The following is a 27890-nucleotide window of genomic DNA, read 5'->3' as shown; positions in this document are numbered from 1 at the left end:
GTGAACATCATAGAGCGTACTTACACAAACCTAGATGGTATAGCCTATTACACACCTAGGCTATACAGTACTTATGGGACCACTGTTGTATACACAGTCTGCTATTGACTGAAACATCGTTATGCAGCACTTGACTGTATTTGAAAGTTGCTAAAACAGTCAATCTTAAAAGTTCTCATCATGAGAAAATAAAATTTTTTTTGTAACTACGTATGGTGACAGACATTAACTAGACTTATTGTGGTGATCATTTCACAATATATACAACTATCGAACCATTATGTTGTACACCTAAAACTAACATAAATGTTAATTATACCTCAATTAAAAAAATCTTTTATACTGGTACAGTTGATTCTCATTATTTGCAGATTCTAATTTGTGAATTGCCTACTTCCTAAAATTTATTTGTAACCCCAAAATGAACACTCAAGGCACTTGCATAGTCATGAGCCACGCAAAGAGTGGTGAAAAATTTGACTCATCTAATGCACATGCGCATTCTCAGCTGAGGTCAAACAAGAAGATGGTCTAACTTCTTGTTTCTACTCTGACACTCTGAACAAGGGTCCTCTTTGTGTTCTATTTAATGCCACATTTTTTACATTTTGTTGCTCTTTGTTGGTGATTTTTCTATTTAAAATAGCCTCTACGCATAACACTTAAGAGCTATCTAGCTCCTAAGTACAAGAAGGCTTTCATGTACCTTATGGAGAAAATACATACGTTAGAAAAGCTTTGTTCAGGCATGAGTTACAGTGCTGTTGGCCCTAAGTTCAAAGTTAATGAATCAACTATACACTAAATAATGTGTCCTTAAACAGAAACACACATAAAACAAGGTTATGTATTGATCAGTTGATAAAAATGTGACCAGAGGTTAACTGGTGTGTAACCCTGTACTTCTCATTTCAGTATTCACTAATTCAGTGTTCACGGTGACTTTATAGAGCACAACTGCCACAAATAATGAGAATCAACTGTAATACAAGATTTCATTTATGATTAAGCACCCCATCACACCTGATGTACAATTCTTAACATAAAAACTTCACTCATGCTAGAGTTTACTCTCCAATTTTAGCTTCAGTGTAAAAGCAAACAGTAAGTCACCAATCCATTGTAATAACCCTTTATTTATCGTAACTCTATATTCATTAAAACACAACTGAACTAAAGGAAACTTTTTATAAAATTTTTTAAAAAATCAAAGTTATGAGTGAATGAGTCAGAAGCTGTAAGTAGTCAAGCACTGTTTGCCAACATATTTTGCTGCAAAAAAATATAGTTTCAGGTTTCTACTGAACTCAATTTATATACCAGAGGAAAACGAAAACAGCAAAGTATATAAGGTGGTTAGTGTTAGTGAAACTACTTTTGATAATGAATCATCAAAGTATTTTGCAAATTTATGGATGGTATAAATATATACATTAGATCCAATAAGTAATCTGCAACCTAAGAAACTCTCCAACGTTTCATTTTTACCTGTGACACAGCAACCATAAAATTTTCCAAAATTTAGGATTGTACTTTTCCCTCAAAAGATATTTCAATTAGGACGTATAATTTTTAAACCTTCTATACATCACATTTAAACACGTCATTCAAAGTAGACCCTGAAAGGAAGAGCTATGGTAGAGAAGACTTAATGGAAAAATACTTTTGGTCTGATTCTTTTTGAAGTTCTCTGTTAAGTTCATCAATGCGCTGCTGTAGTTTTTTACGTCTTTGTTCTGGTGGCAGATGACTGAAATCTTCTAGCGCTGGGCCCTGAAAAGAGAATCTAAATCATTACAAAAGACATTTTCAGGAAATTTTATTTTTTCAAATATACTTGCTACAAAATAAAAAATATATATCAATTTCAAGTTTAATTTCAAATTAGCCCCAAACAATCCCTTTTAAGAAAAAGATATCTACATGGATATGTGCACATATTAGTTAAAACAATTGTATTATAGAAAGAGTTCAAATTCCAGTCAGTTTATAAAATCACAAAATAGAATAGGTAAAAATATCACCAGATACAGACAACTAGTAATGACTGGTATCACATTATTTTCAAGTCTTGGCAGAGTTAAAAAAAATACATATGAACCTTCTTACAGCAACAACAACAAAATGGAAACATGTAACATTTCTCATCTATACAAATTACTATTTTATATATATCACCACATTCCCAAATCAAACACACTGCCATGGTAGTGAGAATATTACAAATATTCAGACTGAAAATATGAAAAGTTCATATAATTGAGTTAAGTAAGCAACTTACCTCATAAAGACAATCTAATTAATGAAATATATTTTAATGCTGCATATAGTCTTTGAATGATTATATTTATTACACCATTCTTTAGAACCAAAACATATGTAATCATTAAAAAACAAAAGACAGAACTATCCACTGAGTGAAATATAAGTAGAAATTATATTCCAGTAAGGAGCCTATTTTCAATTATCCTTTTGTACAACCAAATAACATTACCTCAGTTGTTCCTGAAAAAAACAAATAATCCAAAGAAAGACATAATCCTTCTTTAGGAAGACTGCTTGATGTTTGAAAATTTTTTAATGCTTTGATATTCAAGAAACTTTATTATTTAAGAAAAAGTGCTAGTATTTAGATGTAAATTTCTGATTCAAATGTCTTTTCTCCTTTTAAATGTTAATCATGTCACTGTTACTTTAGTTATCTTATTAGAGATTACATAACAGAGCCAATATTAGGAACTATTGATTCCATTTAATATAAACCCATGTTTACACTAAGTTTTTTAATATACTCCATAAATTGATGGCATCTATCATTTTCATTTTTTTAAAAAAAGGGTGATTTTAAGAACACACAAGTTCAATTTTTAAAGTGTTGCTGAAATGAACTCCCAAAATACATACATCCTTGCTCTTTAGGCCACTTATGCCTATAACATATCCTAAATTGCTTTATTTCACCATCTATAAGAATGCTTCCCTTACTTTTAAAAAAGAGAAAACTCACTTTTAGGATGAGCCATGATCAAATGTAACATTTAATTACTAACAGAATCTCTAGAATTTTTCCCAAGTGGCCTGCACATTATGAACATTTGACAAGCCTTCCTAAAAAGAGTAGAGCATCTTGTCTAACTGGCTTTTGGTTTTTAATCTACCAGTCACCAGAAATAAGAATCTGCTATCAACCAATTCTAAACTAAATGAATGGCAAAATTTCCTAAACAAGATGTGTTTAAATTTAGTGGTTAATTATCAATATAAGTTCTCAGTTTTAATCTAATTTGGGGTATACGTTTTGAAAACTACCATATCTGTGCTAAAGATAAAACTTTCTAATTTATATATTTAAAAATATTTCTTCAAATTTTGCAAAACTATTTAATAAAGTGAAGAAACATATCTCAATGTGGTTTATTTGGTAGTAGTATAATAAACTCACAACTACCTATACGTAAATCTGCCAGATTTCCACTTATCCCTGATCAAACGTTGTTCTTAAATTTATTAACAGTAGATATCTACACACTTGCATTTTTAACATCCCATTTTGACCTTATAACCTATTCTTTTACAGAATATGAGAACTAAACTCACTCTATTTCCTATGGATATAAAGAAGACCTCTGAGGCATTTAACAACCTCTCCTACTACAAGAGAATTCACAAAAGGTCAAACTGCAAGAGTCGTTTTGAAAAAGAGTGGTCTATTTTCTGAAAATGAGAAACTATGTAAGCGCCCAATAATTTGGGGGTTAGGTCTTCACAATGTAGTTATATTAATTTGTTTGAAATAAATGTATAAAGGAACATCACTCACACACACACACACACATATACACACAATATTTAGGTTATTTGTGCTTTTATTTCCATTCAATAGTATAGAAGAAGAAGCACTGATTCTATAATACAAGTAGTAGGGAAATTTTCTTGCTTTTTGGAAAATCTAATGATTCTTACGATAAACCACAAATCAAGTTTATATGATCTTTTTAAAGGGTATTAAGAAAAATCACGAAAGATAATTTTTAATTTTCCTTCTGTAAAAACATGAACTTTTGTTCTACTATGTAACTGTTAATGTTTAACTATAATTTTATTCTCTGTAACATGATAAGGACTCCACCCAATAACATTTAAGAACTTAATGGGTTGATTACAGATTAACCACATTATTTTCCAATTTTACGACATCAAGTGGCACTGGCATATGTTGGACTATGGATTAAGTTATAAAAAGAAAAGACAAGGTGAAAATGTAGGGATGTACCTTACCACTTGTTTTGACTTAAACAAAACAATGTTTTGAGATTACTTAATGTTGGCACACATATAGATCAGCACATAAGGCTTACCATCTTCACCGACCACTGAATAGTTCAATGGAAAACAGAAAGAAATGGTAAATTATTCACATGAAACTATAATACAGAAGATGCAATAACCTATATATATATATATTTTACAATATTAAAATAAATCATGTACATTTCACAATCCAAACAATTATGCCAGAAAAACAATTTTAAGCACATTTTTTGGAAAGTAAATTACTTGCAAAAAAAACCAAAACAAAACACTGATGATAATGGGCAGATATTTTCTAGGTGCAACTAAAACTCAAAAGTAAATAGCGATCATTGTATCTTTTTCATGTATTTTCCTCTTTAAGATAGAACTTTTACATAAGTGGATTTCACTTATATAGATCTTCATTCCCAAAATACTAATATTTGAAAAGTTAAATACAAAAGATCTAATATTAACCATTTTAAAAGAAATCTTAGATGAAGTATTAAAAAATGGAATGTTCTTCCCAATGTGTTAAACAAGACAATGTTATTTGAATTTTTATAGTTCAAAATACTGTTTTAAACATAAATGTAAAATGGGTAGGTAAGGGTAAGATTTCTACTTTAGTTTTCAGGTACAGACACATTAAAAACACATTATTATCAAAATAATAAATAAACGAGTCACCCAGGTTCAAGTCTCCCATCCATATTTCCTAAGAGACACAAATATGTGGGTTGAATTTTGCTTTGAAGATATAGCTTCTATTTTTCAGTTTTTATTCTAAAATCCATATGCTCAAGAAGCAACACTAAAAATATAACTTTGATTTTTAGAAAATTGGTTAAAATTTATTCTTTCTGAAAATATGAAATGACATAGCCAGAGTGCTCTCATACAGTAAATATACTGCATATGTATATATATCCCACGTTCCATGGGTTAGAAGGGCTCTGCCACGGGCACTGCATCTATCTAGCATCCCAACTAAACACGCATGCACGCACAAGTGCACACACACACGCATGTGCACGCACACACACACCCAGTGACCCAGAATATACAGTAGAGGTTTACAAAGCTAATCTTCACATTCACTGTATTTGGTTTGCAGCTTCTAAAATTTTTATTTTTCCCAGTTTTCTAACTCATGATATTTTAGAGAAGATGGAGGGATATCAGACAGAATTTCACATAAAAAACATGAATTTTAATAAACAGCTGACAAAAATATCTACCCTTTATCTCTGATGAATTGGCCATATATATTAATGGTTACGATGATAAGCAAAGATGACATTTTTCCATAATCTTTCCAAATTAAGCTTAACATTCTTTAGACTGTCAGTAGTTTCAGGGAATAAAAACCACAACTTATTTTGCTTGACAAAACTCCTGGTAAGAAGATACAAAGGTTTAAATCTTAAAAGATATTCATGATCTTCTTAAAATGTTATTAAAAGAAAATTATATATAGGAAAAGAAGTAAAATATGTATTTTAATTTGACTTATCTCTTATGATAATTCTCATCAGCTAAATTTCTAAGTACCACAATTTTTCCAGTTTCTATATTAATGTCTTAGAGAAAACATGAAGATAATTATATACAACTGAAATATCAAATGCTTCAGTTTTTTAGCTAGTCTAATTTTATTATCAATTAGAAAATAAATTTACAGTTCATTAACCTTAGATTTGGGGGTACAAAAACTCAAGTTCTTTGTAGAAATATTAGGAATATATTTATTTTAAAAGTAATACACGTTCAATACAGAAATACCTTACTCTCATATGCAATTATCATATACCTATAATAAGAAAATTTCACAGACCCACTATACCTTAAGAAATACAAAAGGGAGCTAAAAAGGAAATCAGTCAGGCAATTAAAATTATTTGGTATATCTCATTTAAAGATAAGAAAATCCTGACAACTGTTCCCTGGACATGATAAAAGCTTACAAAAATTACCCTGGAAATCTGTAAGATCATGAATAACTTATACAGAAAACATGGACTTGTTACTACTGAATAAATCTACTTCTTAACAAAAGGAGTACCCCGTAAGCTCAAATGAAGTAATTATAGAGTAAAAATTATTTGTTTTTATAATAAGCAGTTACGTTTGGGTATATACCAAATATTCACTAACGGTTAGATCTTGATGTCACTGAAGGAAATTATAAACCCTTGTCCCTCAGAAAAGGTCTACTGACACCATCATTAAATTCAAAAACACCAGTCCAATATAACATTTTTCATATCCTTAAAAGATACTTGGAACTGTATATACTAGGTTTTCTTTAAAAAAAAAAAAAGAAAAAGAAATTATAATTTTTTAGAAAAGCCAAAACACAGATATTTAGGAAAAATGATATAACAAATATAGTTCAAAACCAGAGTTTCTGACTTGAACAGTACAACTCAGCAGCTTTAAGAAACCTTAAGACTAATCATTTCACAATATATGTACATCAAACCATCATGATGTATGTCAATTATTGATTACTGATGACTATAAAAATATTCTGTTTTTACATAAGAACCTGGGGACTGAATTTATTTTAGTAAATTTACTTGGCTGGCTATTTCAGTGGAAATGTGAAAAGTGCCTACAGGTGATTTAGTATAAAGAGTAGTGAGTTCTCTGCTGCATGCTTTAGAGTAAAGATGTTAAGAGAGTAGATCCTAAGAGTTCTCATTACAGGAATTCTTTTCTTTTCTTTTTATTGTATCTATATGAGATGCTGGATGTTAACTAAACCTTTGTGGTAATTATTTCACAATATACGTAAATCAAACCATCATACTGTGCACCTTAAACTTACACAGTGATGTATGTCAATTTTTTTCAATAAAACTGGGGAAAAAAAAGAAACCTTAAGACTTATTTTGTAAGCTTAATGGACTTACATGTAAATCCATGTAAAAGCATATAAACTGGCTTCTTAGAGCTTATCTTCTTCTTTTTAGATTTCTCTATATTGAGAAAATTCTTAAGCGTAAGGAAAACATCTCTATGGGTTAATTTTGAAATGTCATCTAGTAAACTACCAAATATCAATCAAAACAAAGAAACTGCTCAATGCCAACGTTGTAATAAACTTTCTTTCCTGCTCTATCCCCCAAAATTGGTCTGTCATATTTTCTACCTTGCATGCTGCTTTTTTCTTTGGTATGATAATAATGAGTGGTTAGGATTTTGGCTTTCTGAAAGTAGGCCCCCCAAAATATGTGCTAATATTTAAAATTAAAGCAATATTTGGAAATAAGACAAATAATGACCAAGTAGATACTTTTAACTTCAGTTATAAAATTCTACCTATAAATTCATTCAATAAGAATGAAGATGTCACATATTTCAGCTTCTCTCTCAGGGCTCATAGTTCTAACTGCCTGAACTTTTTCATAGAATTACATCTACCTCATATCTCTATGAATATACCGTATAGAGTATTCTAACTGGGCCTGGCAGACTCAATGTCTAGAAACATAAATGATTACAAAAATATGGCTACTAAATAGTAACTTCTCATGATTTATATAACATAATATTTAATGTACTCTCAATCATCATAGAGAAGATGGGAATTAACTCTACCCTCAAAGTCAGGCAATAGAAATTCCAAATACGATTTCTTAAAGTCTTTCAAACAAGTGTCAAGGGCTTTTAAAAGTGATTACGGGTACCTGTAGTGCCTGGAGGTATAGGACTTTTCAAAATGTCATTAATTGCCTGTATCATCATACACTTACAGAATTAGGTAAAGTAAATGCAAAGAAGTTCATGTCATTATAATAATAAAAGAAAGAAGTCCAAAAGGGGACACAAACTCTAGGGCATTTCTGCTGCATTACTGACATCAGTTGTTTCTCATTTTGTTTTAAGGGAAATGTAGACAATAATTCAATCTTGCCCTAAATTAATATATCTTGTTCTACATGTGGCCAAAAGAGAAACCTAAGTAAAGCAATTTGAAGATAGAAAGGGCTACCAAAAATAAGAAAAACAGACAGACAGGCTAAACAGAAAGGGAAAGAAAGAAATGAGAAAGAGAGGAAGGAAGGAAGGAAGCTAGAGAGAAAGGGGGGCAAAAGGGAAGAGGAGAGAGAGGGAGCACGCACAAAAGCGAGCCCAACTATAGCGTATTACTATTAACGATCAGACTTCTTATAACAATGACAGACTCTGAGTTCTCATCTGTAGGTTACCACACCTATGTTTTTCATATGTCCAAACAAATGCTCAAACAAATCTCATAAATGGATATAAATTATGAGCTAGGAATATTACAAACGCACTTAAAATCAAACATAAACAAGAGAAATTAGCCTAATATTATGGAATAACACTAATTTATTTATCAGTAGTGTAACAGTTATTGTTAAGAAACAATTTAGTATTTGCTTTTTACTACTCTAAAATTTTTCATTTGCAGAGCATCTTTAATTATACATAAATGCCAAAGGCTGGCCAATTAAAAAAAAAAGAAAGAATGAAAAAACTCTGGTGAAAAAAAACTTTACTTTTTTTTAGTTCAAGAAAACAAATTCCACATAAACATTACTCAATAATATCTAGTATTTTTATAGGCATTATAATGTACAAAATACTTTCTAATATATCTTAATTTGATCTACAATCTTGATATTTAACATACCTATTTTTAATTTTTATTTAACTATTGGAAATTGTGTTTTATGCTTCTAAAAATAGGGCAATTAAAATTGAACTTGATTTTTTAAATTATCAACAATACTTTATAAATTGGCAGAAGTCATCATTCGTGACAAATTATTACATGAGTAACTCCAGTGACAAATTACTGAAAGTCTTAAAAATGTAAATACATTACAAGACAATGGTGGACATATGATTTCACATAAACAAAAAAATAGCTAATATGATTGTACCCAGCACCCTCTTTATAATACCATTCTTTTACAGTTGAGCATTTCAAATGTTATAAAGAGGAGTTGTTTTTAACTTGAGGGCAGCTATACTTAATTCTGTGGGGTTTTTAAGCTACATATTTATAGGAGAGAGCCTTATAATGAGGGTGGAGAGTATTAAAAGCCACACTACACACACAATAGGCCATCATGCATTTTAACCCATTATTAAACTTACCCCTCTTTTGAGGCTTCTGAAAGAAGGAATTCTGGGCTTCCCTGTTTTTATTTCATTCATACAATAATGCACGGGCTCAATGGAGAATGTGAGAAACTGGGACCCATTAGGAGTACTGGATGTGAATAAACTAGTAGGGGTTAAGGGTGGGGACTGTGGCTAATATGGAAATAAAGAAAGGAATCAATAAGCCAAATGTGCATAGTTTTTTCCTAAATGAAAATTCTATTTTTGGCAACATACTTTTCACAAAATATATCTCAAATAGTCTTCTATAAAAATAATATAAGAAAGTTAACATAGTTTCGCCCAAACTGTCATTTTGAAAAGTCAAATTTACTTTTAAAAATGTACCATTTCATTTGATCATTTTTTTTTACAAGCTGACAGATTAAAAATATAGAGTACAACAAATTATAATGTTAGAGAGAGCCATATGACCTAGGAAAAATATTCTCTTCTGATATCTAGAATATCAGTACCACCTAGTTAGTTATACTTAACCTGTACTTGTCAGAGATAAAGGAAGCAGCTACAGGTAAAGTTATCTAAATAGGCAATGTCTCCTAAAATAAAAAATTAAAACTGTAACCAATTATTATCACAAATAGGCAAAAAAGAGTTCATTACATTTGTGGCTTTCCTCTCAGACTGTTTCTATTTCATCCTCATTGCACCTCAATTCTTTTTTTACTTTCAATATTCCTTGTTTTTCTAAGCTTTCCTAGCTACTGTGATCTGATTTTTAAAGTCTCATCTCTCAACTTCTCGACTGGACAATACTATTAAAAGAAAGAATAAAGCTTGAGTTAATTATAATTGTGCTTTTAAAAATATTTATAGGTATGTTATAATGAGTTAAATTTTATCTACATTCATATATTAAGATCAGAAAAATGAATTAAAATAATCTGTATACTTCAGTAAATACAGCAAAGATTAACAGAACATATCTATTTTCCTACTGATGCGACATTATAATCACTAAATTGATAAGAAAGACTAAGCACTCATCTATTCCATTTATCTGCTGAGCTAGATTTATCTAAAATAAACACTACTTGAAAAGAGGGGTTCCAACAAGAAGTTAAGAGTGAGATTCTCCTATAAACTAGAGATTTTTTAAACTTTAAATAACCACAAACATTGAGCCCTTCCCATTTAATATCCACATGGATGATAAAAATAACTTTATCAGTATGATCTATAAGACCTAATTTGACATTATCACTGTGGTCAATCATTTATTCCAACTGAGAATGGCAATTTTAGTGGTCTTATAGTTAGACTATAATGTTTCCTTAGAATTCTGATTGAAACTATACAACAAATAAAATATCAAAAGCATATAATTTAAGAGATATTACCAACTTATTAAATATTTTTACACATTATTAAGTGGTGGTCAAATGTTAAATCCAGAAATAATTTTTACTATTAAGGTATAAAACTATTTCTAAGTGAAAAGTTAACTGAATCATTCAAACCAAAATATTTATTCTGTATGAATAGTAAACCATTATCCGTTCAATACGTACATGGATTTAAATGACACACTAAAACAAATCAGCATAGAGGAATTTTGACTTTTACCTTAGGCTTCTTTCCAAAGAGCCACAACTTGCCCTTGGCCTTTCCTACTGTGGTTTTGGCATCCACCTTCCCGATTTCCTGTTTGGATGCACTGATAGTCCCATCAGAAATGGTTCTATAAATATGCTGACTGTAATCTTCAAATGGAAAGTCTCCTGGAGGCTCAAATCCAGACTTGAAAGAGTCTACTACCATCTGAGAGTCCTGTTTTACACAAGAAACATGTTTTTAAAACCATTTCATTTGTTTATAGTACCACATTTAGCTTTCAACTTTAATCCATGCAAGAAAACAACAACTAAAAATTTAAAGAAATAATTCTACACTACTCATTAAAGGTTTAAAGTGAGTAATTTCTTCCTGTGAATTTGTAATAAACCCTAAATATTTTAATCCCAATAGAAAAAATACTAATTTACAAATAAATTACCAATTACTTAATTTGTAATATTGATGAATGTTTTTACTCCATAGCTTTAAACCACTGAAATTCATATGAGGACTAGTTAGTTGATAAGGAAGAGCTAACTGACAAAAGGAATATAAGAAGAGGTTATTCTCAGGTAGAAATTCTCAGAAGTTTCAAAGGAAAATACTTTTTGATTTACAGGATTGTCTACAAAGAAGTTGACCTTTGGAAGAGAGGGAAGGGCATCTAATCATAAAAGAGAGTATGGGACAGTAGAAAGGCTTATATTTATCCAATGAGGAAAAGACAAATAAAATATATTAAAGACATAATTGGGAATGTTAACAGAGCAACAGAGAAAGATCTCACAAATAGCACTGAGAGCAAAAAGCAACTTTTAAAATATAAAGTTCAGTACCATTTACCTAAAACTTCAACTCACATAAGTATCATATATTGTTTTTGGACCTACACACCTCTATCTGAATGTTCTACTAACACCTTAAACTCATTTTCAAACAGAATACTTTTTTTTGAGGAAGGTTAGCCCTGAGCTAACATCTGCTGCCAATTCTCCTCTTTTTGCTGAGGAAGACTGGCCCTAGGCTAACATCTGTGCCCACCTTCCTCCACTGTATATGTGGGACGCCTACCACAGCATGGCTTGCCAAGCGGTGCCATGTTCGCACCCGGAATCTGAACCAGCGAACCCCAGCCTGCCAAAGCGGAATGTGCGCACTTCACCACTGCACCACCGGGCCGGCTCCTCAAACAGAATACTTTATCTCTACAAACTCCTCCCCACTCCTAACCACCTCTCCTTATTTCTTATTTCTGTTAATAGTACATTTTGCCTGTCATTTAGCCAACTCACCCTTAAGTCATATTTTACTTTTGTCACTAATGCCACCCCCACCAATCACTTGCTAAACGATAAGAGTAAGAAGAGGGACCTAACTATATTTGTAACCTTGGATCAAGCCATACTGAAATATAAATGTACTTTTGAATTCTCAATTAAAGAACCCCCAAATCCTCTTTTCTTTTTAAAATTTAAGTCAGAATTCTATTTGTTACAGGATCCTCACTAATATACCAACTTGCTGTGAAGACCAAAATATGTGGTCCACATCTGGCAGTCCCCGAGCACTGGTTCTCTTCTCCTGCTCCGCCCTTACATCCTCAGTTTCTGCCAACCATTCTTTCTGATCAATCAACATTTACCAAGAAATGACCTGTAAAGACTCTGCTAGTCCGTAATCAAGATACAATGTGATTAGATATATTTCCTCGAAGGGACAGAGATATGCTCTTCCTTCTACTCATAATGCCCTCCTTCCTCTTTCTCATGGGCCATCATTCCATGCTTCAAATTCCAGCTCAAGTGCCAACTCTTGTGTTAAAAGCAACTCTTACAACTCTAGATCTCTCTGACCATTTCCTTCTCTGAACTTCCACTAGACCAACAGCACAATAGTTTGTAACAGAGTTCACAGGTTAGCTATACTCTAAGAGTAAAACTAAAACATTAGTGAGGGGAGGAGAGGAAAGGATTAGAACTCTTTTCTTTTAAACAATTAGAATTTTAGTGTTTAGAAGAGTCCTTAGAGCTAAAAGGAGTCCAATCTATTGCCAGACTTCCTTCTACAGAATATAATTTAGAATCAACTAACCTATCAACTACTTCACCAATTCATTTTACTAACTAAAACAGCACACTTAAACCAAGTATATTTGTTCAAATATAATTACATAGCACTTACTCTTCTTTCATCAACTGATTTTGCTGCAAGAATCATTCCTTCCAAACATTTTGAAATGATAGGAATAACTTTGCGTTCTGAGTCTGCAAATCCTCTGTAACACTCACTGAGTTTGATCGTCCTTCGTTCATCCATTTCTTGTAGTTGCTAACAATCAGGAATTAAAAAAAAAAAGAAAACTGAATCTTTTCTTCTTTTCATTCTGAAGCAATCCCCTCAAAAAAAAAAAAATTAAAGATTCTCTCCTAATAGTTATACTGTTGTTAATACCTTTTAACAAATGCTACAGACTTATAATACATAAAACTTGATAATATATTAAACAGCAAAAGGAAAAAAAAAACCAGGGCTTTTAAGTACATCCTAAAACCAGGTGACACTGGTTTTCAAGCCTTCTAAAAGGAGCCCCTACAGGCCACCAGGCTCCCTTTCTCATACTACCTCCTCCTCTCATTCTTCAATCAACAATCAGTTGTTGCTTATGCTTCCAGAAGTTTTATCTGAAAACAGAATTCTGATGCTTTTTTTTGTTCTAAGCAATTGGCCTATAACATATACAAGCCTGAGATTTCTAAGCCCTTAAGTTAGTTCAGAATACTTTGGTAAGATCTGGCTGGACCAAGATCCACAGCTGACTGCATATCAACAAGTACCTAGACCTACGCAAGTCTCCAGCTCAGAGTGACTATCAAAGGGTTGGGGACACAAGAGGCAAAACATGAAGCCACAACGTCAAAGTGGTACATATATGGAATCCCTACAATTGAAAAATTCATTGGCACATGCCACTAAGAACTATGCTGGGACACATGAAACCAAATAACTTAAAGGCACTTTTTTTCAGCTTTATTGAGGTATAGTTGACAAAACTGTAATATACTTAAAGTGCAACATGATGATTTGATATATATATACATTGTGAAAGATTCCCACCATCGAGTTAATTACCACGTTCATCACCTCATATATTTACCTTTTTTTACCCTTGGTAAGAACACTTGAGTTCCACCCTCTTAGCAAATTTCAATTATACAACATAGTGTTATCAACTATAGTCATCACCTTATACATTAGCTCTTCAGACTTTACTCATCTCATAACTGGAAGTTTGTACTCTGACCAACCTCTCCCCATTTCCCCCACCCCCAGCCCCTGGCAACCACCATTCTACTCTCTGTTTCTGTGAGTTTGACTTGTTTTTCAGATTCCACACTGGGTTACAACTGTAGTCGTGAGAATTTCTGACTGTGGCTCTGCATTTGCTCTGGTTGGATATAAAAAAAGTCACGCTGTCTCCACTACCCTAAAGCAAAGGGCTAGGCTCAAAGGACATGCGAGCTATTATTGGTTTCCTGAAGCAGATGCTAGAAGATTGCCAATGAGATTGGCTTCTCAGGGTGTAATGTGTCACTCCATGTTCTGCAGCAGGAGCTGGCCAGAAGAATTCTCCCCAGTGATAGGCATTTTTTAACACTTCCTATTTCCCAATACTGACCTTGCTTTCTCCTAGGAAGTACCTACACTGCTCCAGTCCCAAACTCCCACAGCCGTGATATCACGATATCACTTTTCCCTCTTTAATTACTCTCCAGAGCCTGGGAATTTATTTTGAGGCCTGCATTTTCACAAAAGAACTGCTCCCAGCACCACAAAATAGCAAGATTATGCCATAGCAAGGGCCAACCAAAAGGATCAAGCCCCAGAACACAAAAAGTAGTTGATTTCCAAGTTAAGGTCTCCCCAGAATATGAAGGCTTAGCTAGCAAGCCTAGAAAAGCACCACAGAGTGATGACTGGCAGGCTACATGCTCTGGATCAAATGACTGGAATCTGATACCTACTCTAGTCCACCACCTCTCACTATACTTCTTTGTACTTCTAACTTGCCTTACAAACAAAAAAAAAGTATATCTGGGCTGACACTCTTTCCACACAAGCTCCACTCTCCCAGATCCTACTTCTTTCAACACAACTTCACTAAATTCCTTTTCTCTAATTTTTCTTCTTTCTACAATAGGCAGTAATATAATTTGACCCTCATGTAAATTCTGGGGTCTTTACCTGAGGCTATTTGGCAACTACCATCATCAAGTGATGATGAATGGTATTTATAAGCAAATTCATAGCCTGAATTATATTTATGATCTGGCAGCTAGAAAGACAAGCAGGCAAAAACCAGACTAGCAAATACATCTTATAAGATTTATTTCTGCCACCTGACCTAATGTCAACAATTCTGGTATAGTGTCAAAAAGCTACATCCCAATTCTAGGTTGAGCAGATTACAATATACAGTTCCAATAAATTCTCCCTATTAAGCCATAACACTTAATGATACAGTATTAAAATTTATCTAGAAAATGTTGTTTTAGGGGACTGTTTATTACATGAATAATAAATAATAATAAATAATAAATCTGTAGAAAAATTTGTGATTTAGGAAAATGAGAAAGTTAGGAAAATTACTTTTCAAATCTATAATCATAAAGAAATTTCTTATCACCAAACCTGATGACTAGTGAATCTAGACACATTCTGATTGATAACTGAAATTTACAAGTTTTACATTTAAAGACTAGCTCTTCCAACTATGAAACTGGATTAATTTCATTTATCTAAATTTTACCTTGTAAATCTGAGGAATCACTACGTAGAAATGCTTGTGTTGCTCTCCATTAAAGTTCTGTAATTGTGCAGCATATTCATTTTTATTTTCATCAGCCATATGCGTACGCAGATTCAACTGCTGTTTAGCCTAGGGGCACATTTGTCCAAATCATTACCAACAAGGATAACAACCAAAAAATCATAGCTAATTCACTTTCATAAAAGTTATACTAAAACTACACTTTTTCTAACTATTGATAACTTTTAAAACTGAAGGAGATGCTCGCAGATTCTATGGTCAGAGCAGTCTTTCTACTGCAATATTCCCTTTTTCTCATTGCAACAGTCCTCCCCGTTGCAATACTCTATCCAAATAAAGTTTCTCCTTACCAAATCCAGACTTTTTAAAAAAACATTAAATGAATGTCAACATTATGGCCTGAAACAGTAAGCTTTTAATCAGAAGAGAAAACAGCATAAGGAATATTTTAGACAGTTACTAGTAAAACATTTCTTTAAACATGATCCACTTATATCTGACTCAGAACCACAGTGAAACCAAATAATGATCAAAATGTGATCTGGGGATAGTAATATTCAACAATAATTTCCATCTTTATACAAAACCACATCTCTATACTTTAAGGAATGCTTATTTAGAATACAGTTCTGTGCATCTCAAGCTCTTGTAGAAATGCTTTTCAAATGAGTCATAATAGTATCATCTACACTGGTGAGAATGTCGGAATACAAACAATACAAATCGTTAATTCTAGATTTATTGGAGAGGATTCTAAGCAAATTTCTCAATTATTCTAAAGTAATAATAAAAAGCAAAGTAAGAACCAAACTCAATTTTCCAGTGTTCCAAGGAATAAATTATGTTATATGAGAGTGCTTTGAAAACTGTAAAGCACCTTGTGAATATGCTTTATTATTCTAATTCCAGTTTCTACAAATGTAGTCCCTGACCTTTTATCAGTAGGTCCACAAGTTAGTTCTTCTGAACTCAGAAACAAACTGACCTATAGAAACGCTTGGTAGCCAAGATCTCAGGTAAGCCCACAAAAATCCATTTAATCCACAGTGTACTTGAAAGTACAACAAATAAGTACTATGGAAACTAAACACCATGGCCCAAAGCATTTCTACAGAAAAATACATTTGAAATTCCAAACTGGGGCCCTAAGTACCAATTCATTCACTCCTTCCCCTTTTCTCCCTCCTCCCACAAACTATGACGGAAGAGAAGATTCCAAATTATTCCGTTCTGTCAGGGGAAACTCCTGTTCTCCAAGTCACTGGCTGTGATTCCCAAGGTCCCGGGTGAGGGTTCCAGCAGGGTATGTAGGAGTATAAGTCTAGAAGCTAAAATAACTAAAGCCTCTACTGGCATTTTCTGGGCTTCACATTTATTGCCTTCCTTTTCTTTCTTTTTTTTAACTTTGCATTAAAATTTAAAAAAAAATTTTAATTGTGGTAAAATGTAAAATACACAATACACGTAACATAAAATTTACCACTTTAATCATTTTTAAGTGTACACAGCACATAAGTAGTGTTATAGGGGCTGGCCCTGTGGCCGAGTGGTTAAGTTCGAGTGCTCCGCTGCAGGCAGCCCAGTGTTTCGTTGGTTCAAATCCTGGGTGCGGACATGGCACTGCTCATCAAACCACGATGAGGCAGCGTCCCACATGCCACAACTAGAAGGACCCACAATGAAGAATATACAACTATATACTGGGGGGCTTTGGGGAGAAAAAGGAAAAAAAAAATAATAATAAAAAATCTTAAAAAAAAAAAGTAGCATCATGTATGTATATTCACATTGTTGTGTACCTGCCTTCCTTTTCTCTAGGAACATGAATAATTGGCCTGCTTCCTCTTCATTTCTTTTTTTGTTTTGGTAAACTTTTGTCAGTAGTTGCTTGAAACTGTGTTCCCTTCCCTCCCTCATCACTTAGAATTCCTCTGCTCTCTAGTTCCTAAAGCAAATCTTCAAAGTTTTCCTAATTCTCTAATAATTGAAGGGGCTGCAAACAAACGGGCATAAAAAAGGAGGCTGTAAACATTAAAATTCTTAAGTTAGGTCAAGCTACTAGATATGTTTTATCTAGATTTCAAGATATTTGACTAGCCTCTAAAGATATTTCTGTAGACAAAATAAAGAAATAAGTTAAATAAGAGTCCAGTTAAAGAATTTCCTTAACTTGCTGAGTATATAAACCGTGCGGTCAATGTTTGATAAGTCAAAGGAGTTCTTAAGGAGTCAATGTCAACCAGCAAGAAAGTCTCCCATCTATAAAATACTGCTATTTGCCAATTGTTATAGTCCACATTTTTATCAAATAATGATAACACATTATGTGTATGACATGATGGTAGGAAGGAAATTAATATAGTGGACGAACAAAATCAGGATCCAAAACAGCAGGATTAAATAGGATCTTAGCAGGATTCAATCTAATAATTGATACATATGCACATAGGCATTTAAAACAGCAACAGTACAAGTTCTGTCTGAGACACATTCTCATACCACATCACATGCAAAAAGACATGGAGATTTCAGTAAACCATAAATTTAATAGGAGTCAATCCAAACAATGTGGGTGCCCAAAAATTTAATATACACTTAGGCTACAGTTAACATAAATTTAGTGTTCAAAAAAAGAGAGGTAATCAAACTTAGGACTGATTAGACCACACCTGGATTATTATATCCAATTTGAGACGACATACTTTAAGTGAGCTACTGATGAATTAAAGGGTATCCAAATGAAAGAAGTCATAATGAAAGGTAACAAAGTCATTTCATATGCGGAACAGTTGAAGAAACATAGTATTTCATGTAGGGGTGGAGAATCTGCTACAAATATCTAAAAGGCTATTGTGAGAAAAAAACAGATTTAATATTTTTCTGGTACGTCAAAGAAACTAAAATTGAACAGGCAGACGAGTGAGGTCAATATAAGGAAATGTTAAAGTTGAAAAAGAAATGAACAGAGTGCCTCAAGACTATGTATTTCCAATGACAGGGAACTTACTGTCATTAGAGGTATAAGTCATTAAAAATAGGGCAGACAAGACATAAGCATCAAAGTTTTACCAGAAGACCTTTAAGGTAATTCTAACCTGGAATTTATATGATTTTAGGTTTGTTTTTTAATTGGTAAAGAAAATGGAGGGCAGAAAATAAATTATTCCTCTCTTCTTAGTTCTTTCTTGTTCGGATCCTAAAGGGAATTATAAAATGCTAAGGAGATAAATATACTACCGGTGGGCCTTGGTATATACAAAAATGTGGAGTAAGGTTCACCTGTATTTCAAAATTCCAAAATTCCATCACTATCACTGTGTCAAATGTTCTAAGATAAAGAGGATACAGCAGGGGAAAAGAAGAAGGAAAGCAGCAACAGTTACGGAGCTGATCCTACCAACAGTTACATTACAGAACATTTGGCCCAGAATCAGTTAGTGAGTGACAAGAGAGGGTTCAGTTTTTCAGAATGAACGAAGAAACAAACAAACAAACAAATAGCTAGTATCACATACTTCTGACAGTTTTATCATGTAAAGTTGGGGAAGCACACTACCCACCCCCCATTTGCATACCCCATCAACACATCTTAGACTTTCCACCCTATTTTGGAATAGGATAGAAGTTCATTCCCAGAAGCAACTTTGTCTTTCCTATGCATTTTGAGTGCAGTTAAGACATTACAATAAAAGAAATTGATGCATATTAAATACTTTCTCAGACCAATATGTGTAATTTAAAGTTCACAAATATTTGCATATTTTAGATTTAGATGTAGTGTATCTCTTGGGGAAACTCTAATACCAACATGAATATTCTAACTACTCTCCATATGCAAGTAATAATATTTTGATATCAAAGTCAGTTTGGATTATTTCTTACCTTTTCAACATCTGCCTTGGTTGCATTAGTATCATTATCCAATCTTTCATAACTCTGTTGTGCCTTTTCTGCCTCTCTACATTCTCTTTCAAATTTCTTTTTACTCTGTTAAAAAAATTAAAATATCACATTGAGAAATAAAACTAGATTTACAGTACTTCATTAAAAAATAACTTTAAAGGCCAGCCTGGTGGCACAGTGGTTAAGTGCACACGTTCTGCTTTGACGGCCTGGGGTTTGCTGGTTCGGATCCCAGGTGCGGACATGGCATCATTTGGCACGCCATGCTGTGGTAGGCATCCCACATATATAGTAGAGGAAGATGGGCATGGATGTTAGCTCAGGGCCAGTCTTCCTAAGCAAAAAGAGGAGGATTGGCGGCAGATGTTAGCTCAGGGCTAATCTTCCTCCAAAAAAAATTAAAATAATAACTTTAAAATGTTGCCACTGTGTATTATATAGAACTGCACACTGAAAGTAAAATTTTTCTAAATTAGAAATTATACTATTACAATCAATCCATGTGCGTTAAATATCAAACATTATACACTGTGAAGAAAAGAAAAATCATAGACATGACTGAGTTAACATTTATTACATCTCTTCCAAACAAGAAAAAAAATCATATGTATTTTGTAATTTTCTATTATAAGCTCATCTTCAGCAGGACTTTTTTGATTTGTTTGGTGTTTTTGGTTTGGTTTTTGCATGTTTGTTTGACTGGTTGGTTTTGGTGTCTGCTTGGTTTTATTTTTTTGGTGGGATTCCAATGTAGCCTGGGATGTGGAAATGTTCCTCCAAAGTGGTTTCAAGTTGTTTCTTCCAAGTGTTCCAGGAATATCACCAGCCCAGAAGTAGGCCTTTAAAAGATTTTTTATTTCATTCAAGTTACTATGACTTTGTAAAACCTATTCACAACTGAGCCATGTAATATATACCATAATTTCCTTTCCTATATACTTTTTTTTTTTATCCTGGAGTTAATGTCTTTTTTCCCCCAGTTTGCTTAATTTTCAGTGTACTTTTAATACATGGCTGTTACCTTGGGATTTCCCTTCACCATTATCCAGGGGATTCCTTTCACCTCTCCCTTGATTTGAATCCCCTATTTCCTAGTTCCATGCCTTCTCCTTACTTGGTTCATTTCCTTATTTTGCTGGAACACATTTGGCAGTAGTTTCCTAAAAGGTTTGTGGGAGATAATTTTCTAAGTCTCCATGGCTAAAAATGCCTTTACCATCGCTTTCAATTGATAAAATATGGCTGGGTATAAAACTCTTGAGTCAGAAAAATTATCTTGCTTCACAAATGTAAACGTACTACTCCACTGTCTTCTAGCTTCCTGATCCATTCTGACTCACGATCCTTCGCATAAAATGTTTATTTTCTGTTTTGTTTTTCCTCTTTAGAGGCTGGTAGGATCTTCTCTAACTGCTCCGAAATTTCATGAAGATATGTTTTGCTGTGAATCCACTGTACTGGGCACCTGGAAAATCCTTTCTATCTGGAAACTCATGTCTTTCTGTTCTGGGGAATTTTTCTTGAATTATTTTTGTCCACTTCCTATGTTTTCTATTTTTTAGGATGCTTAATATTTTGAAAATGAACCTATCAGATAAGCCCTGTAATTTTCTTATATTTTCTCTCATATTTTCAATCTCTGTCATTTTGCTCTACTTTCGGAGAGATTTCTTCAATTTGATTCTTTCTAGTACCTTTTTCATTTCTGCTATCATAGAGTTCTCTTTTGTTCTCTGTATGTTCCCCCCCCTTTTTTTTTTTTTGAGGAAGATTAGCTGCGAGCTAACATCCACTGCCAAACCTCTTCTTCACCCCCTGCTGAGGAAGATTGGCCCTGAGCTAACATCCATGCCCATCTTCCTCTATTTTATATGTGGGATGCCTGCCACAGCATGGCTTGATAAGTGGTAGGTACATAGGTCTGTGCCTGGGATCTGAACTGGCAAACCCCAGCCACCTGAAGCAGAGTGTGCGAACTTTGCTGCACTACCAGGCTGGCCCCTGTACGTTCTTTTCTTTTTTTCTTTTTTTTTACTTTTCATTAAGATTATGATAGTTTACAACCTTGTGAAATTTCAGTTGTACATTATTGTTTGTCAGTCATGCTGTAGATGCACCCTTTCACCCTTTGTGCCCACCCCCCATGTCCCCTTTCCCCTGGTAACCATTAATCTGTTCTCTTTGTCTACATGTTTAACTTCCACCTATGAGTGGAGTCATACAGAGATTGTCTTTCTCCATCTGGCTTATTTCACTTAACATAATACCCTCAAGGTCCATCCATATTGTTGTGAATGGGACAATTTTATCCTTTTTTATGGCCAAGTATTATTCCCGTATGTTCCCTTTTTTAATAGTATCTTGTTCTTATTTCATGGGTATAAACCTTCTCTCTTCCCTTTGAGAATATTAACAATAATTTTGGGTGTTTTGATTATTTCCACATCTTATTTCCATTTCCTTTCATAGTCACTGTTTCTTCACTGTTGCTTTTGCCTTACATATTACTTTTGGTCTCTGGTGTTTACATTAGACGTTTTAAACATCTGGGGCTTCCTACCTATTTGCTCTTATTCAAAAAGCCAAGTGAAAGTTCTGCAGGTGGGACTTATGGATTATGGTCTTTTCCTCTAGCGTGATATGGCCAGACAGTTTCCTTTGAGAAACCCTGGTATCCATATCTATAAGTCTTTCCTCTCAAGTTGGTTAAAATCCCCAAGAGACTCTTACAATTTCTTGTCTGGAAAATATACACCTTGCTACCTATATTCTGAGAATTGCTCAGAAGAAAGTAGAGCATGTCAACATTTTCTACTTACCTAACCCCATTATTAGAACCAGTTATGATCTCAATTTCTTGTCTTGGGGATTACAAAACTCTACAGATAGTGCAAATGTGGACTCCAAACTTCATAACTACAAGGTCAAAAGGTTTAAATACCTCACAGGATACCTCCCCTCCTCTGACCTTCAGATAGAGACAAATTTCTTTGATGTCTCCCTTGGCCAGTGGGCAGAGTTCCTGCAGTCCACCTTTCACTAAAGGTTTAGTCCTTCAAAGGTTCAAACTTTATACAGGGGTCTCAGTTCCAATTCTGCACAACATACAGAGCTAAAACCTAATCTCTGTCTCTGTGTGAGTATTAAAACTCAAGCCCTCAGCAAGGCCTAGTGAACCACCATACCCCAACACTTCTGCCCCATACTGCAAATATGAGGTATCAGCTCATATACCTGTTGCTCAGCTTTTATTTTACCCTTAGTTTCTAGTAGCTAGAGATTTCCTTTTTCAGGTAGCTCTGCTAAGAGCTTAAAATACAATAAAAATATTTTAGCTTTTATATCTAGTCATTTACAGTCAAATGGTTTCTGAGTTAGCTTAGTTTGCCACGTAGCTAGAACCAGATAAACTGTAATTTACATCAAATAAATGTGCTCAGAACTTTTTAATAAAATTCTTTAAATGTACTTACTATTTTGATTAGTATTAGACATCAAACTATAATTATAATTTATTCAAAGCACATAAATGTATCTGAATATACAAACAATACAGAATGTCACTTTCCTATGAAGATTAAGATTAAATTTCCACATTTAATTCTCTGAAACTCAGTTCAGGGCTATGTTTTCAAATTGAGTAGCTATAGGCTACTAATTTTGGTGCAATCTGAGGCTTATTATATACAAAGTATTTTTAGTGTGTTATTATTTGTGGAAAAAAAGCCTACCTAATAATTTCCTTGCAATAGCAAAAAAATCACTAGTACAATAACATTAAAAATACTCCTTCTCTCAAAGATATTATATCATTATATAATACAGGAATATACTCCGGAAAAGATTTTCCTTCTTCATCCATCATGTGGCAGATTAAACAACAACTTCTTCTACTCGTCCATCCTTTCTTAGAAGAGTGCACCATCCCAGTATAGAGGCAGAAAACAGTTGATACGTGCTTTACCAGCTTCCCCACAGCTGGGGCATGGATAAGTAATCTAATCCTGTCAAAGGCACCCATGAGGAAGTCTGCTGGGGGTTTTCTGGGAAAGTTTTCCTTCGCTGATAATAAGGAACAGTTAGAAGAGAAATGTTCCCTTTTCCTGCTTCTGCATGCAGCTGAATGAGGATGTGGTACTTAGCTGCTTAAGTTAACTGATGACCATAAAGGGTTGTCTGAGGAAAAAAGCCAACACGATCAAGATGGCAAAGCAGACAGACAGAAAGGAGAGGCAGCCTTGGTAACATCCCTGGTCAGAGCTACTGACCAACTCTGGAACTGTTCCATTTCCAAGCCCTGCTCTTATAAACTGAGATGCTCTGTTAATTGGAGTCACCTAACGCACAGACCTGGCATCTCTGACGCCTCTATCTTTTTAATCTCTGACCAGTCCTCCAAAATCTTCTTCCCAGGCTACTCTCTTTTGCCCTCATCTTAAATGTCAGTGCTGCCTATTTTGTCTATCCTGGGGTTAATAGTTGTCTTTTAAATTCTTTTTCTCAATTTTCAATATTCTGCCACTAATTCAACCTGTCTCTCCCAGTTCTTTAAATCTCCTCTCAATTATTTCAAACATATCAGCAATTTTATAATTTCGTTTTCTCAATTAAACAGGAAGACATGGAACTAGGAAATAGGATCCTGTACATATCTGTACCTGTTACACAGAAATTATAGTTGCCTGTCTCCTTCACTAGACTGCAGGCTGCACAAAAACAAGAACCATATCATATTCACTTTTTTACCAGGACTCAGTACATGTGAAGGATGCCTTCAGTAAACACGAGTTGAGCTGAACTCACCTTTATTTCATGTTATTGTTAATGCCTTAAAGAAATCTCTCCTACATTTTCTGATGCTTCTTTCTTACGACCTCTATAACTTTTGCTTAATAACTGCCAATTGTTCTAAAGGCAAGTCAGCACATATTAACAGGAAAGATTTGTGCCAATACCAATTTTTAAAGGGACCAATGACTCATAAGTGTAGGAGTATGTTATTTTGTGCAAATGAAAACATACATATACACACACCCTCATTAGGTGGCAGACACTAAGGATGCTAGTTAAGGCAATTTAAAATTTAATAAATGTAACCACTCCCTAAAAGTCTTGCTGAAACTAATTAGAAAGAAAATCAAAACAAAAAATAAAAATAGACTATTAATACACCTAAAAATTCTCAATTAGCACTAGTGATTAGAATCTTACATCATTAATGACAGTTATATAGTAGAAATTTAATCTAAGCTTTGAATATGTGTTTTTAAAAAGGAAAGAAAAAAGGCTGAAAAAATGCAGGCTAACGCATGAGGTTTTTTTTTAATCTCAAACTTAAAAGTCCTTTTCCCAACAACCACAAACTAAACTGATTAATTTAACATGCAAAACTGCCTTCAGCATAATTTTCAGGGAATACACAGTGCCCATCATAAAAATATGCAGGTAAAGAGTAAACTGCTTGCTAACCTGAGGGTTCAAAAAGAATATTAATCTTATACTACAGAACATCATCTGGTAGACTATTTTAAGTAAAGGAGACAACAATGTTCCATGTAAACATCTTGCTTTTCAAATAACTGTATGCCAGAACATTTAAGAAAAACAACATTAATATCTACTCTTGGAAAGTTTATAAAGTAAATAATTATTACACTTTCAGAGTTTTGCCCTATAAAATACTTTATTTCCTACAATGAGATGGTCTAGTACCAGCATCCCAATACTAGGAACATTTGCATTTCATAGAAATCACTGAACTGGAAGAAACATTTCATATAATTTAGTCCACTGTCTTCATTTTTCATAATAAAAATGAAGTCAAGAGAAATGACCTGCTAAGGAAAAGATAGAACTGGAATCTAGGTCCTCTCAGCCTCAGTCAAACGGTCTTCTAAGATACATCACTATCTCTCTAACATGTCTATCCTCCATCAGTATTTTATAGTAACTACTGCAAAGTCAAAAAGAATTTTCCTAAATGTTTACAATTATCTGAAGATTATAGATTTGGTACAATTATAGAACCATATAGGAAAGAAAAATGTCAAAATGATTTCACGTTCTCTATGTATACCAATGGCTAATTATGAATAAAACATTGAGAAATACTGAACTCAAATAGACATGAAGCAGAAGAGAATTTAGGTCTAAACTAGTCCACAAAATTTTATGTTAACCATGAAAACATTATAACTCACATTATCCATCTGTTTCCAGCACATGTCAAGGTATTGTTGAGCTTTTCGTCCCTCTTGAAGATGCTGAAGATCATAACAACCAAAAAAACAAACAAAAAATTACATTTAAATAGTAAATGAAGTCTAAAGTCCCCAAAAGAATTTACTTTTTTTTCAAGGTACTAATTATATAACTTTATCAAGACTTAGGGAGAGATTATTAGTAAAGCAAAGCTCTCTAAAATGCATTTTATAGGGTATTATTTGAATAGTTTAAATATAACCTTTAAGATAGATATAATCTCTAGGAAAATACATGATTGTCTTGAATAGGGGTTGACAAACATTTTCTATAAAGTGTCAGATAAATATCGTAGGCTTTGCAAGCCACAATGTCTCTGTTACAAATATTCAACTCTGCTGATGCAATGCAAAAGCAGCCACAGGCAATACATAAGTGAATAAGTACGGGTCTGTTCCAATAAAACTTTATTTATAGTCACTGAAATTTGAATTTCATATAGTTTTCACATGTCATGAAATACTATTCTTCTTTTGATTTTATTTTCAACTATCTAAAAATGTAAAAAACATTCTTAGTTCGTGGGAATTAAGAAACAAAAACAGGCAGTAAGCTAGATTTGGCCCATGGGCTGTAGTTACCAAACCTTAGTCTTAAATCCAAAAAGATCATAAATTAGCAGGAGAATCTTGAGATAATTTTAGTTAGAAGAAATTTGGTGAAATAGAAAACCAGTTTACGCTGAACATACATTATTTTTAAAAAGCAAACTACTTCATTTCTGTGAAAATATTTTATATATTATAAATGGATAAAAATAATAAGAATTACCATTTTTCTTTCAGTTTTCAGATCATGAGCATATCTCATTAATTCACCATAAACTCTGTGCGCCATTTCTTCTGCTACTACTTCTCGCTGTCCTGCATAGTCATTTAACTCGTTAAGGATGTTAAAAAAGGCTATACACGAGGTAAACCTGACAAAAACATATTAAAAAATGGTGAAATTTTTTTTTATTTTCATTATAAATGTTTCTTATGAGGTATGGCTTGAGCTTGATGCTTGATAAATTTTAATATACTCAATCCTAAATCTCAGCTACTAGCTCTAAATTAACTTTGTATGCAAAGAATCCTGCATTAAGCTCAAGTTGTGCATGTTTGTATATCTTCAAGTAGTCTTACTTTTTAAATAAAGGGATATTTGAGGTCAAAAATAATAGGAATACTACCTGCAGGCTCTTTTGGCATACTGGATCTCTTAAGTTGCCAACTGACTGGCCTGGGCTTGGGAATGAACTTGGTTGGATTCCTAGGCTTGGCAGCTGAACCTGTTGCAGAGATGATGTGCTTGCTCTCGAGGACAGAACCTGCCAATCATACCACTCAAATGCATCTCGATGGCTGATCTACAGAAAAACTTTGCTATCAGCTCTGGACACAGCTGCCTGTATACCTGCCCACATCCTGAATGGAAGTAAAGTGCCATTATAATTGACACCAAAGGAGGGTAAGAAGGGGCAAAAATAAGGGTAAAAATATGTGTGTGGAGGGAAGGAGAGAAACAAAGAGAATCACTGTATTAAAATGTATAAATCTATTTTGAATACACTGCCAAACATTCTTATAGTTGAAGGCAGACAGCTCAGATAGGACTACATTAACACTAAACCTGAGAATCCTAACAACTGACAACTATACACAAAGTCATTAAGTCTAGTCTCTTTTTGTTTCTGCATTTTATAATCATCCACCTATCCCTGTTTAAGATGGCCAAAAAGCTCATAGGCAACTCCCAACCTTTACTCAGGGTTCCAAAATTACCCTGAGAAAATCTCATTCCTTTTCATTATCTCTTTAAACCAATCAGCCAAATTGTTTTACTACCTCTAAGAGTAAAAGCAAGAATCTAACAAGTTGAAAACTACAAAATAAAGTATGGA

The 27890-nt window shown here is 33.5% G+C and overlaps 1 protein-coding gene across 2 annotated transcripts in view; it reads right to left on the bottom strand.

The window, feature by feature from the left end:
* FNBP1L (formin binding protein 1 like) overlaps positions 1–27890 on the bottom strand; it is a 119081-nt gene that overhangs the window by 9219 nt on the left and 81972 nt on the right. For both annotated transcript variants that reach the window (XM_046645334.1, XM_046645335.1), the window contains exons 4-10: positions 26777–26924; positions 25945–26007; positions 19724–19828; positions 15821–15949; positions 13195–13341; positions 11023–11226; positions 1664–1773 (exon numbers count right to left, since the gene is read on the bottom strand). In XM_046645334.1, coding sequence (XP_046501290.1) covers positions 1664–1773; positions 11023–11226; positions 13195–13341; positions 15821–15949; positions 19724–19828; positions 25945–26007; positions 26777–26924 — 906 coding nt within the window. The remainder of the gene's footprint in view (positions 1–1663; positions 1774–11022; positions 11227–13194; positions 13342–15820; positions 15950–19723; positions 19829–25944; positions 26008–26776; positions 26925–27890) is intronic.

This window comes from Equus quagga, chromosome 18 (assembly GCF_021613505.1).
Source record: "Equus quagga isolate Etosha38 chromosome 18, UCLA_HA_Equagga_1.0, whole genome shotgun sequence".
Taxonomy (NCBI): domain Eukaryota; kingdom Metazoa; phylum Chordata; class Mammalia; order Perissodactyla; family Equidae; genus Equus; species Equus quagga.
The sequence above is the reverse complement of the archived record's forward strand: the minus strand, read 5'-3'. Positions and strand labels throughout refer to the sequence as shown.